The sequence below is a fragment of the Schistosoma haematobium genome, chromosome ZW (assembly GCF_000699445.3).
Source record: "Schistosoma haematobium chromosome ZW, whole genome shotgun sequence".
In the NCBI taxonomy this organism is placed as follows: domain Eukaryota; kingdom Metazoa; phylum Platyhelminthes; class Trematoda; order Strigeidida; family Schistosomatidae; genus Schistosoma; species Schistosoma haematobium.
Window position 1 is genome coordinate 73,231,334 of NC_067195.1, and position 14,022 is coordinate 73,245,355.

The 14,022-nt window shown below is 33.5% G+C and overlaps 1 protein-coding gene across 1 annotated transcript; it reads left to right on the top strand.

The window, feature by feature from the left end:
- Positions 1-571: 571 nt before the first annotated feature.
- DPP7 (Dipeptidyl peptidase 2) lies at positions 572-13,723 on the top strand. The gene is made up of 12 exons (XM_035730677.2): positions 572-642; positions 2,578-2,829; positions 2,871-3,007; positions 3,049-3,209; positions 3,246-3,381; positions 3,422-3,509; positions 4,554-4,805; positions 6,328-6,422; positions 8,062-8,221; positions 10,175-10,239; positions 11,935-12,005; positions 12,656-13,723. The coding sequence occupies exons 2-12, from the start codon at positions 2,658-2,660 to the stop codon at positions 12,738-12,740; spliced, it is 1,422 nt and encodes a 473-aa protein (XP_035586855.1). The 5' UTR covers positions 572-642; positions 2,578-2,657; the 3' UTR covers positions 12,741-13,723.
- Positions 13,724-14,022: the final 299 nt, after the last annotated feature.

Below are 14,022 nucleotides of genomic sequence, written 5' to 3' on the forward strand. Positions count from 1 at the left end.
GCCAACATCAGGAGGCTAACTGCTTTCTGGATGAGTAATGTTTTGCTCGAGCAGCAAAAACTACAAAGCCAATGGGAGTTGGGCTTTGAGCACCTTTTATATGCAGTGGGGCTTAATCGGGTGCACATCTGCTGGAACCACTTGTTACACTCATCACATTGCATCCCTTCCTCCACGGGACAATGAGCAATATGGTTGTCCACATTTATGTGCAGATCTAACCATCTTGAAAATCAACTAGAACGGTGACAAAAACAGGATATGTAAAAGGATTCTCAAACCTTAACTAAATAAACCAGGTAAAAGTCGACCAAGTATGCTTCGATGCAATAAATACACGAAAGCAAAATCGAAACACTCAATACAATATCACTCCAACTGGGGTAGATACAATTAAAGTGTAAACGGTAGTTTTGATGCGTAATTTACGATCAAAATAGTTAATTACCTATGATTTACCAGTTTCTTTTTCCTCTATTATCGTTAATATACCTAGTTTCCTGTCTGGAGGTATTGGTGATCTACTGCTACTAGACACGGAAACCCGTTAAGTGAAAGCTTCTCCTATTCCGCCCACAGCCATTTGAACCATTTGGTCCAGGTCATTCAAGGTCGTAGAGGCAGATTTAATCTAAACCTGAGGTATCGCGGACTTTTGCGCTGCTCCCTTATTTCTGCTTTGTGCACAGCCAAAAGTACAAATTAATTATAAATAGATTTGAAAGCATATTTTCCGACTTTTAAACTAGATAGAAAAAGGGTTTTTCCATTTTGCGGCAAATGGTATCACAAAATCCTTGAAAACTCCTTAATCAGGCACTGTAACAATAGTTTTTCTATAATTGCATCACAGACTAGCAATTATTTCTACCTAGCTATACAATAAGGGTAGACAAATAGTTTGTTTTTGTATGAAATAACGTGATTAAAGTATGTATCGATATATATATTCCTTACTGATATAAAGTCTAATGTACGGCATTTACGCTGAAAGTCGGAGGGAGTACTTGCCACTCAACTAGATATTAACTTATCTATATTCCTAACTACGCACGTGCTCGTGTTTCTTGGTCGTTTGCGTGAGAGTTTAACCGTAGATTGGTTAGTTCCTTTGTGACACAAAAGTACACCATGTGCATTGGATCTAATGGGAAAGTTAGATCCATTATTCCCCTCAGACGGGAGGAAAAGCAGATATTTTGGCGCCTTTCCCCCTTGTTTTCCAACGCATTTTCCCCTTTGTTCGCCTTTGTTTTCCCTTTATTGGTTGGCTGGGATGAGATCGATCAAAGTGATGACAATAAAAGCTACGAGCTCTGTGTTCTAAGTAACTGTACTCCAAACTGCCCAAATGTAGCAGCAGCCAGGCTTTTCAAATTGGTCTTCCGTCAAACAAAAGGAGGGTCTGGGAAATGTCAATTCTGAAATGAATACACGCCTGTGCCCTACAGGTTTTCGGTACAGTAAGGCAAATAGTAATACAATAACTACTCACAAATCGATCGTGAGCAATCGACTTCAAACTATCACCCCTTGAGCTTAGCGATACAGTTTATAGGTCAACAAAGCTAATAATAACGTTCCAACTTTCTTTCCAAATCTCACGAAAAGGAATTTCATGCTATGATGTTGGTAAAGGATGTATTTGACGTAATGCAACACAGAAAACAGGCCTACAGGTAGTTAAAGATGGCGACCAATCTTTATCGTCTGGTGCCGAACTGGAATTCAGGAACAATGTGACTAAACATTCCAAGTGGGTTCTCAACCTTGCCATCGATGAATAAATCAGATCTTCATCCCTTGGGATGAAAGCATACTAGCTCCTCACTGTGGTAGTCTTTTTCGATCCTATAATTGCACTTGAATCCGTCGATCGACAGGCTTCGTAGTATCCTATGTAATTAAATAGTACACCAAAGTCTATTTTAGACCTGCTGAAAGCAGTTTACTTGAATACTGTCGGTGGAGTGGGTGCCTATAGTAGTCTGTCATCGGAAGTGGATCATCATGGTTTCCTAGCCTTTCCCTTTTGTTTAGTTTTGCCTCCTAGATCACAAGTAAATAAATAGAGCTTTAGGAAATCAGATGGATTGGGGACAAAAGAAAACTAACTCGTTCATCAGATACTTGGGTATGAGCCACACCAAGTGTGAGGGCTAATAATACTATTCGGTTGCCCTTACCAAATTAGATGGTGAAGTAGTTAAACCTTCGATTTAGTGGTCGAAAGCTGAACCTCCTAACCAATAAGTCACAACATAAACTTTTGCTGGTATTCAAGTAACGAGTTAAACATAATAAAGGAAATCGATAGATAAACAAATGTGTTACGGGTACCGGGTCTTATAGAAAGACTCAGTAAATAATCCATAAGTTTTCCACACAATAGTATGCCAATTCTGGTGTTCACTGATATTCAGACGACCATTGGAGGTTTCGAAATTTCTGTTGTTTTCTATATATATGGTTAACGTTTTATCACTTACAAGTCCAACGATGATAGGAATGTAGTAGGTTTTTGTCTATAAATTCGATTTTATCAGATTAAATTAATCCTTGTGTTGTTAACCTTAGTCTTTAAAATGGACTACTTGACGTGCTAGTTACTGGAAATTCATCATACTATACATCCATCATTTATAGCTCTTGGGTTCATGGTGCATCAAAACCCTGTTTTGCAATTCTTCCTGTTTGTGTGGACTTTACATGTCTCATCATCATCATCTATACCGTGGCCACCAAAAGAAAACTATTTTGATCAGACTTTGGATCACTATAATTTTCAAGCAAGAAACTTGACTTTCAAACAGCGTTATCTGTATGAAGGTAAGGTATTTACATATTTTGATCGCTTCTTTGAAAAATAGATAAATGGTTCAAACCAAATGGACCCATCTTCTTTTATTGTGGAAACGAAGGAGGAATCGATGGGTTTTGGAACAATACAGGGCTAATATTCGAATTAGCACCTAGTTTTAATGCTTTCGTCCTGTTTGCTGAACATGTATGTATTAAATACATTCAGTAACTAGTTATTCGAACCAGAGATACTATGGGAAAAGTCTCCCATTTGATAAAAGCTTCCAGCAGCCATATATTCAATACCTTTCAGTTGACCAAGCGTTAGCAGATTATGCTTACTTAATTGAAGGTATCAAAAGTAAATTCAATATAAGTAGATCCCTTGTTGTTGCATTTGGTGGAAGGTAAGTTCTGTATTTCATGTTTACTTTATATCACAGCTATGGAGGCATGCTTGCAGCGTATATGAGGGCTAAATATCCCCATATAATTAAAGGTGCTTTAGCTGCAAGTGCACCAGTTAGATGGGTTGCAGGTGAGGGGAATTTTCACGACTTTTTTGAACGTGTCACTAAGGTAAGTACTCTTGTCCTTGATGAGTAGTTTTATTATTTAGGACTACCATGATGTTGATCCAAAATGTTCAGAGAAGATTAAAAACGCCTTTAATTTAGCTGTTCAGCTATCTCAGAAACCTGATATCGGTAGGCTGTAAAAGGTTTAACTATCAGTTTATCAGTATCAGTTTTCATAAACATTTTGGTGATTCAACTGTGTTCGGATTGAGTTGTTCTTCCATGTGACACCACTAATAATGAATATTTGCTTGAACTTATAATGTTTGTTCAGTAAAATATCGGTACACAATTCTGTTCTACAATTTTATTTAGATTTCTGCGTCCGATTTTTTTTTACAATAATGTCCTTTGATTTGTAAAGACGCAGACATACTTAGAGTTAGCTTTTGGATAAATAAACGTAGATCTAAATACGTAAATACAGTTTACAATTTATAAGTAACGTGATTATCCCCACAAAGTCTTCTCAGTTTTCAGAAAAAAATGAATACAGTTCCAAAGTCATTCACTAATTTCGACTTCAGTCTAAAATTCAAAGTAATTCTGTGTGCATGGTATGGTAAGAAGGAAGACTTAGTTAAGACTAAATTGAATGAACCGGAAAGTGACTCAAGAGTTCTTGCTCATCTTGAAAAGTTAAGGTGAAGTGAAGTTTTCAAATGTGCCAGTTTTATTCTTCCAAAACTGTTTACTGATGTCAATATTTATGAAGTGCCCATAAAAAGTGTTTGGTGAGCATTTGTTAATTTTCACTACTTGTTACAGTTGTCCACAGCTATTTAATGATGATACTGGCTCTAATTATTTTACTCATGGCGATAAACACCTAAACGTTTTTTTGGTAAATCAAGTTCATTTCAATATATCTGTATGTATTATACACTCACCTACTAATGCTGAAACCTATAAGCAATGTTTATTTAGTGTACATCTATCTTTCCTGTTAGTTTTGTTCAAGGTGTGGCATTATTGTACTAATTTTCTTGACTTTCGCTATATGATTTTATTTTCGGATTTTTCGCCGGGTATATTAGTCTTTGGTTGATCAGATAAAGTAAAGTATTGATTTTGGTGTTATTGTCAATTTGTTGTATAAACAACCATATATTTTGAGATACATATCCATGCTTAACTCTTGTTTAAAGTATTTATAAAAATGTCATTTTACAGGTTACAAACAACTCTCTAATGACCTACGGTTATGTAAACCTGTCCAAAATGATTTCGAATTTTACTGGGTACTGAAATGGGCTCGCAATGCATTTGTTATGATGGCTATGTTAGATTATCCCTACAAGGCATCATTTATGGCAAGTCTACCTGCTAATCCTGTAAATGTCTCGTGCAAAATTGCGTTATCAGTCGCTGATCTCATTCCGACCCTTCGTGAGGCTGTTGGAGTTTTCTACAACAGTTCACAATGTATGTTTACCATATTCCGTTGCTTTTTATTATACTTTTTAGGATATTCCACGTGAATACGTTCTTACTCGCTTGTCATCGGACTTAACTCCTCCAGTACATAAGGTCCATGGACTTTCTGACGAAGGCATTAGTATATTCATCCGACAGTATCAGTATTTATACCTTTGCCTTCAAATACCAATACCTGATATCTATCTTTGGTTATCTGTGCAGTTGTAGTTGAGAGAAATATCTGCTGCCTAAGTTTCAGCCTAGTCAAACTTTTCATTAACCCTTACAACTACACTGTTGTTTTGTGTACATAGTGGAGGTTACTTAAAAGCTGATTGATTTTTTGTTGGTTAGATGTGGATGGGACTTAAATCTATTCTTACCTCACGGTATCATAAAAGATTTCAGTCATGTCTCAATAATATACTACACATCTGTTGTGAAATTTCTTCTGCATAGAAGTAGCTTTCAAGCCATGCAAACCGCTGGTTCGAGTTAAAAGATTCAGACTTGAGAACAGAACAAAAATTGACGCCGATGAACTTGGTGTTAAAGAATTGGGGAGTATTGTTCTTTAGTGACTTTTGAGAATACAATGCGAAACTACGATATTGGGAAAAAGTAATGAAATATTAATTGTTATGATCAACCTAACCACCAAAACATCAGTTTTCAGGAGGATTTTTGTTTTGTCTAGTTTTATGGAATTGTAATTAATCCATAGAATTTAGTAAGACAGACACAGAATCATTCACATTGTCAAGAGAAATGTTTCCAGTTTCTTAATAAGACATTAAGTACACCACCTTAGTATTTTCTTAAACGGTATCAAGAGTTATGGAAAAGGTGAAAATATGATTATAACGATGAAACTGGTACAAAAAAATATAAATTTAAAGATGTCACTTATTAAAATCATACTCACATTACTCCTATGGTTTTTGAAAGGGGATATAAGCTGTGTTTTATAACTTATCTATGGTTTATACGACTAATGTGCACATCCTATCTCATTTAACCGAACTAAATACTGTTGAAAAGTCACAGGTTTTCTTTTCCACCACTAAAACTAATAGTAGTCAAATAATTTGTTAATGATACTTTTATTCCAATTATCTTGCTAAAATGTACAACAAATTACAAACATACAGCTTAAGTAAGTAGTTAAGCAATCCAATCAACTATTTTTTAAACGATAAACAATACAATATTGATTGTTAAGCAAAAAAGCTTGTAGCTGAGACTGCGAAAAATTTCTGATTTAAATTTTCCTCGAAATATTCAGAATCATCGTCCTAAATATATCTCAGAAGCTTGAATGCAGTTAAAATAGTATATAAATACGGTTTATACTATGTTAAATGCTTTAGTTCTAAGTGAGCACCTTTCTGTTAATTTGTATGCGAAAATAAGGGTTTAGGAATTGAGAAAGTTGAAAAACTGCTATTAATCGTTTAGCTCCCAATATAGAATTTAATTTACCCTGATAATAATAAAAGTATGTTTTGTTAAAAAAATTAAATTTTAGCTCTCTCGTGTTTCGACTATAAAACACAGTTTATTGAGTGCGCTGATATAACAGGATGTGGTCTAGGCAGTGATTCACTTGCTTGGGATTTTCAGGTCAGTAATTATTTCCTTCTAATTAAATTTAATCCATGAAGTAAGGATATATCAGCTTTAGGATGTGATTTGTTATTGTGAAAATCTTTGAATAATTTATCTTTTGGCTAAGTAACGAACTCGATCTCAATGTAGAGCGAGGCGTTTGAGATATTTTAAATCACTTGCAGTGAGTTGGTAATGTGAAATTTATCACCTTTTTACTAAGACTTAAAGCTATCCTAATAAATTTATGTATTAATCAAGATTAATTGCTACTAAACGTATCATAATTTTCCCTGTTGTTAAGTACATGACTGTTTTACTTCTCATAAACACATTTCGGTAATATAAAGACTTTATTTGAAATGGGACATTAAAAAATCTTCAATGTACAGAACAGAATCTCTGTTTTCACTTTGAAAGAGAGAGCTCTGTTTGAATTTCACGATTATAATCCCATTATCCTATCCGTCAAATAGTTTTTCTTTCAGGTTATTAATATTGGCAAATAATAATCACCAGTAAATCCAAGGTATGTGGTGAAGATTTGTAGGTCAAGAGGCGGATTTGCGAGATGTTGTAGCCTTTTCTACAAAAATGTGGTCACATGTCATTAGCCTTTGAAAATTCATTGTAGCTTTAATCTTTGAACATAAATTTGTACAAGATTATTGTTTACCTAGGTACAGACTATCTAGTTGGGGCCCGTGTAATTGTGGTAACTAATGTTTAGAAACGTCGTTTGATATGGCTCAAAATCGGCCACTGTGGCACTGATGCAGCTACTCTTTGTCTTCCTTTAGATAATGAGTTTCAAAATTATGTTATACCTTTCATTGTACAAACTCATTGGTCTCAAATCTGTGTTCCTAAACTTATTTACTCCCGTCTACACTACTACTGTGGATAGGGGGCATCGAGTGGAATGTTCTGGCGGGGTGGCGTTAGGTCTATCAGTCGCTATCAACAGAGAGTAGAAGTGGGACGTGGGTTGACATTGGATTTAGATGGTCCGGCAGGTCGATAGAACTACGGAGGTCAGCGCGCCGGTGGACTCGATTCTTCGATGATGAGTGTGGCACGGTGAGCAGAACAACTGCAGGAGCGACGGTTCAAACGAGGGACCAGTGTAGTGTATGCTACTTGTGTTGACAGATATAAGTAGTATGTAGCACCAATCGAAAGTGGAATGTATGGTACCAGAAAATCGTAATAAAGAGAACAGGAAAGAAATATAAGAGTAATCGAAGTAACAACAGAATTAGAGGAATAATGGAGTATGTAAAGGACAACGCAAAGAAGATGTGCATATGATGCATTTAATGTATGATTTTCATAATTTAATAAACCACTGCATGATTTCGCACTAAACAATAAAATAATTTTCCCCACCAAGGATTCATTCACTACACTACAACTAATATTATTCTAGTACTCATCTTGTCGATTTCACTTCGTTGTTTTGATGCAGTGTTGCAATTCGAATAGATACGAGTATGTTTCGAGTTGCTTCGGACTGTCTGACTTATCAAACGAAGTCTTAGTGTACAACTAATGTGATTGTCAAATTATTTTTTCGCACTTAATTATCTATACTAACCGTCTCGTTTTGTTCATCATCAAAAAATTACTCTTTTGTAATTGTTTTTTATTCTAGAGTTGTACAGAGATGAATTTACACGATGACTCAGATAGTACTACAAATGATATGTTCACCTCTTTACCTCTAACAAAACAACAAGTAACAAGTTATTGCCAACGAAGGTGGGGTGTTACACCAGCATTTAATCAATTGTCAACATTTTATGGTGATAATAGTATGTTATATTGTTGTTTTTGTTATGGTTATTGGCTTAATTTGTTCTTTTTATTACATAATATTTTCAAAATAAGGATTTTTATTAACAAGATATTTTTTTTCTATTCACTAAGTAAATAATTAGTTACAAATTTCAAATGTCTTAAACATCAAATGAATATATTACAGTTTAATTCAATCATTTAATCTGATAATCTTGAATTCAATGGAGGCTTTATCTTATATTCTTACTGGTTAAGCCTGTCTATCGTCTAATCGATAATCTCCACTGCACACATATTTTTACATCCATGGATAATCAAGTGTTTCTTTTTTCTGTGTAATCTTAATAAGGATCATGTCTATGGTTGTTAGTGTGGATGCAATATTGGGAATGATAAAACCTGTTACATTCTGTAAAGAAATATTCAGCAAAGAATGTAAATATTTGAAATTCTAGCCGATTTCACAATTATGGAACAGCACAAATAGAGTTTTATTTGGTACAGGGGACATTGTATTGTTTAAATCTTGAGTATGTATACAGTAATGGTCAATCTATAAATGGTCACTAGTCTTCGGATTTTCAAAGAATAAGCAAAAGAACCATGGCAAATAAAATGAAAATGTTACAGTGGTCAAACTAATTGATTCCCCATTTTTTTCCACCCTTAATCTCAGAATATCGAATGATAAATGGAAAATATTGAATAAACTTTGTTTAAACGATACATAGTTACATATCCAAAGTAAAAAGGATTAAATTATTGAATCTCGATTTTCGTTTCCCAACAAATTATATTTGTCCATGAATAAGATATAGCTGTTTATATGGTGTTTGTTTGTAAATCCTTCTTATACGTATCTTGTCAGCATTGTCTAAAATTATGTTTATTACTAACATTATGGAAAATTCATTAGTATTTTCATCATGAACAATCCTTTCCTTCTCCTGTTTACGTTTTTCTTTCTAACTAAAATTTCTCATAGTTTACATAACTAAGAGACCTTAGTTAGATAATCACCGGAAACAAATAGAGCACTGGGTAGTATTCATGACCTAACTGGGTTTCAAATGCAGGACCCTGAAGTGCCACTCTATGTCCTCACCAGTGACTAATTTCGACAGATAACTCCCGCAATTCTAGTGGAAAGCTGTGATCGGTGGAGTTCAGCCATGTTGTATGTAAGTCAGTTATCCACCAGTGATATGGGGAGGTGGTTGCTTAATATCAAGATTTTATTAAAGTCAAGCGTTCGCTCTTGAGACTTGAAGATCATGGGTCGTTAACGATCACTTTCCAGTGCTTCGTGATTTTCGATACTTGTCTAACTGAGGTCGGTTCGTGATGTAAACTATGAAAATCAATCGATTTCACTTTGACGTTTAGTATTAAGTCAAATTAATTACTTTAGCCTGGAGGTCACAGCTTATTTTGTCACTTATTTTTATCGTCGTGATAAATGAGTTTTTTATATTGTGCATGGAATAACATAGCCTCTTTAAGTTAGGTGGTTTATGAAAATTTGTTTAATTTGACAATGTTCTTCATAACAGACTGACTGGTAACGGCTAGTATTGATTTACTAAAAAAGACACTAAACAGTTGTTTAGTCCCAGCGATGGACTCTCCTGAAGTACCTATGTACAATGCCACAATGAATCTGAACCTGCATTTTTATGTTTTATTAATAGTCAAAAAATTATGAATCATTGAATTTCTACTCTGTGGTTGAATATCTTCATGTTGGATGGTGGTACGCATACACCACTAAGAAATCGTAGATTAGGACTAACCGGCTGCCTGATCACTGTTCAGCCATTTGCGGTGGTTCTCTGTTTAATGCTAGTGTATACCGTGAATCATTTAGCCTAAATTGTTACGTTTCTTATCCCATTATTCTAACTCTTTTCATCTTAACCGTTAAAACATATTGAAAACACTTTTAAAAAATACAACTATATTTTCAGTTTGGAAAACTTCAAGCAATATCATATTTTCAAATGGGAATTTGGATCCATGGATGGGTGGTGGAGTAAGTAGGATGTGTGATCTATTTTTGTTTGTTCCAACTAATTCTAATTTATGGATAGAGTTTTTTATGAATCAGACGTGTTTTATACGACCCCGTGTTGTTTTATTTATACAATTAATATAAAATTATGCATTATTGTTCATTTAATTTTGGTGAGAGTGTTGTATCTTTTTGTTGGAATTCATGTTTTGTAATTGGGATCACGAAAGGACCTAGGTTAGATGACCACTAAAAACCGGTAAGCTTTAGACAATTGTCTCATCCAAGTATGGGATTCCTCAGCAATGGGGATCTATAAATATACCACCGAGACTGTTAAGTAAAAGTCAACTATTTTTGAAGTTGCGTTCTCTGAGTTAGATAGTGGTCTAGTCGTGAAGCTTTCATTGTCCTTATCGATAACATGATCAGTAAATCATATTTTTGAGCTATAAATCCTCTTATTTATTTAATTGACCATATAAATATTGGTACAAGGGAGCACCGAATATATATGCGCCACACAAAACTGTATATTTTGTCTTCTGTTTCAAGGGTATATTTACTGCTTACTAAGTCATCTAATATGTTTAGTGTAAATATAAAATGTTAATTATTTAACTGTTATAAACAAATTTGAAGTGATATCTTTTTGTGGTTAAACGACTGAATTTCCAAATAATACGTCTCATCTGTATACCTCGCTTCACCTACTTCGATTTAAACAGTTAGGATGGTATCATTATCTATGAAACATCAAAAGGTGTGATTAAAAACCCAGTAAATAAACCTATGTTTTCGTAAATGCTTTACATAATATTATGTTTTCTCAAGCGAATTTGCAATTTACTACTGAAGTCACAAGTTTTGACAGTACTATCCATAAAAGACTGTATCTGTCAGTTAGGTGGTAATCATTATTCAAATATGGTAATGGAAATAATTGTTTTGTGTTCTTAAGTCTTTGTATTTAGAAATGACAGTTTTAGATTCTCTGTAGAACTAACAGCTATCCACTGAATACCCAAAAGCATAGTGAAATGTAGAATTTTTTGACTGATATATTTCTAATCTCCACAACTAAGGAAAAAAATCGTGCTGCTGTCATATCCGTACTCACTAATCAGACCATATTCGGAGACTCTTATATCAATAGATTATGGTAAAATATTATGATAGTTTCGTTTATTAGCTTAATCACTCTTCAAACCATTTTCTTATTATAGTAGGACTTTAAGAAATGAACATTCCAGTCAGTTTAGATCGACTGTTATATTGTTGTCACTAATTCAGAGCACATCTATCGTATCATTCAAGTTAATGGTACTTGATTAAAGCTAATTAACTGACATTAGATCGATAGTTGGACAACATAATTACTAATTACTAATAGTTTAACATGTAGACATTTTCTAATAGACTACATAGTTATTACTATGGTCATTAGGTCAATTCGACCATATTTATTATCAAAGTGTTCTCATAAAATTTATTCATTAGAATGATATATGTCATATAGTTAAACAAGTTAATTTATCGAATTATATTCAGGGTACAGTTTTTTTTAATGGTTTGCTAGAATATCGATGTAATTATTAAAACTATGAAACCCGATAATTTTTTGTAATTTACAAATATTCATTCAATTTATTACACTCACCTATGTTTGAAGTCAAACTTTGCACTAATCAATTTTTCCATTTTTATAATTGTTAGATTTTAACTGATCAATCAGAGAAAGTCATCTCCTTGGTACTAGATGGTGGAGCTCATCATCTTGATTTAAGGTATTTATTTTTTCTCTCCCGATTTGTCCAGTTTAATGAAAAGTATTCAGTTGATAAATGAATTAGGCTTGCAAAACTGTTCATCACTAACTACCTGTGTAAGTAAATCATCAAAGATGAAGTTGAAAAGTAACGGAATAGTATATTGTGTGGAAACGAAAATAGTATGCATATTCACCAGTCATGCTACTCGAGCCACTGGTTTCCGCCACCTCATAGAAACACCATAATCCGTCATTCATGTAACCCATACCAGGTCTTAATTAACCTACCTAGCTAAGTATAAGATTGTGTTATCAATTACAAAGTTGCACATAAAAATATCGTTCGACAAAAATTTACCTGACTAAATGAGATGAATTAATAACTTCGACCCGTTGATCAATAGTCCAGTTACATAATATCTGTTGAAATTTGTATTCGCTCATGATTTGATCAGGTATTTATTCGGTATCAATCAATCGGTCTGTCAAACGTAATGTAGAATCTAGTACGCATGTACATCAGTTCAAGTTGTCAACACCCCACTAACACGGCGAGATGAGATTGTTTGGGCAAATCCTATATTAGTAGAGGTAGTTACAGTATTGTTAAGAATATTATTTTGTTCTCTTTCTTCTCATATCTTTTCTTTTTCTTCAATCACATAGATCACCAGATCCAAACGACCCGCCATCAGCACGTCAAGTTCGTCAAATTGAGGTACAAACAATTCGTTCATGGCTTGATTTATGAAACTTCTAAATATTCTTACTACACTTTGTAATCTTTTTCTTTCTTTCCAAGTGAATCATATTCTTCATTCTGTTCATTACTATTTTTATCTTCCCAAGGAAATATCATTATTATCTTGTGATTATAATTACTAAATTTTTCTGATTTGTACCCAGTGCCCCTAGATTATTGAATATTAAATAAAAATTATTTTATTATTGTGATATTCTTGACCAGTATTGTTTTAGCATTCCATTCTATTGTACGGTAAATATAACTCATAAGCCATGCACTTATGCTTGTATAAGATAGTTATCTCGATTTAGTATATGTAAACCAAGAGCATTAGCTATACAATTCCATGACAGATGTTTTTAATAGGAACACCAAATCGCTTACAAATCATCTATTGATATGAATGTTTTGTAGGTATCATTACCAAAGTTTGACTTGATAATTTCGAATAAATTAAGCATTGGGATAGATTGTTATAAATAAATTAATATATTTGTAGTATTCCACTTCTTCAAAATTGGCTTACACTGAGTCACGAAACGTCAGAAAACTTTATTTTTCTACTCATTGGGATATTACAAATATAATAAATTTATTTATTGTTAGGTTTTATGTTAGTAGTTGTCATTAGTTTTTCTTGAGAACACTCCATCATTTTTTAAAAACTACATTCTTATCAATACACTTTACTCATTCAACTATTGAAACGTGTCAAAATCAGGGTTATTTGTATTCTTAATTAGTTAACCGATTAATTATAATTAAGCGTGCAGATCATTAAATACGAATATATTATAATTGTCTATGAATCACAGTAATACGAGATCTATCTTATGCTGGTTCAATTTCATTTATTAAAAAAAGCACTTAAAATCTGTCTGAATTAATCATCCCATCATCAAAAAGTATATCTGTTTAACTATTTTTGGATAAACCATATATAAATAACAACCAAATTTTCTTGAGCATAAATCGAATATCGATCCACTGTAAATTCAAACTAATATGCACAAAATGTTTCTCCCAGTTACCTCAACGTAATCGGTTCATACAATCAATAGACATGGTACTTACTTGAAATTGTTGGAAATTTATACGTGTGCAAATATATATATTGGATCCGACTGAAAACCCTTCAAAATCACTGATCGAAATTAAAAATTACTTTGAATGTCTTGATTCATAGAGGAGCCTAAATGAGATTGTTTGAAATTCGGCAATTTTTCCTGTCAATTTCATTCATTCGAATTATGAATAAGAATACTAACAGATCATGATCAATGAGAAA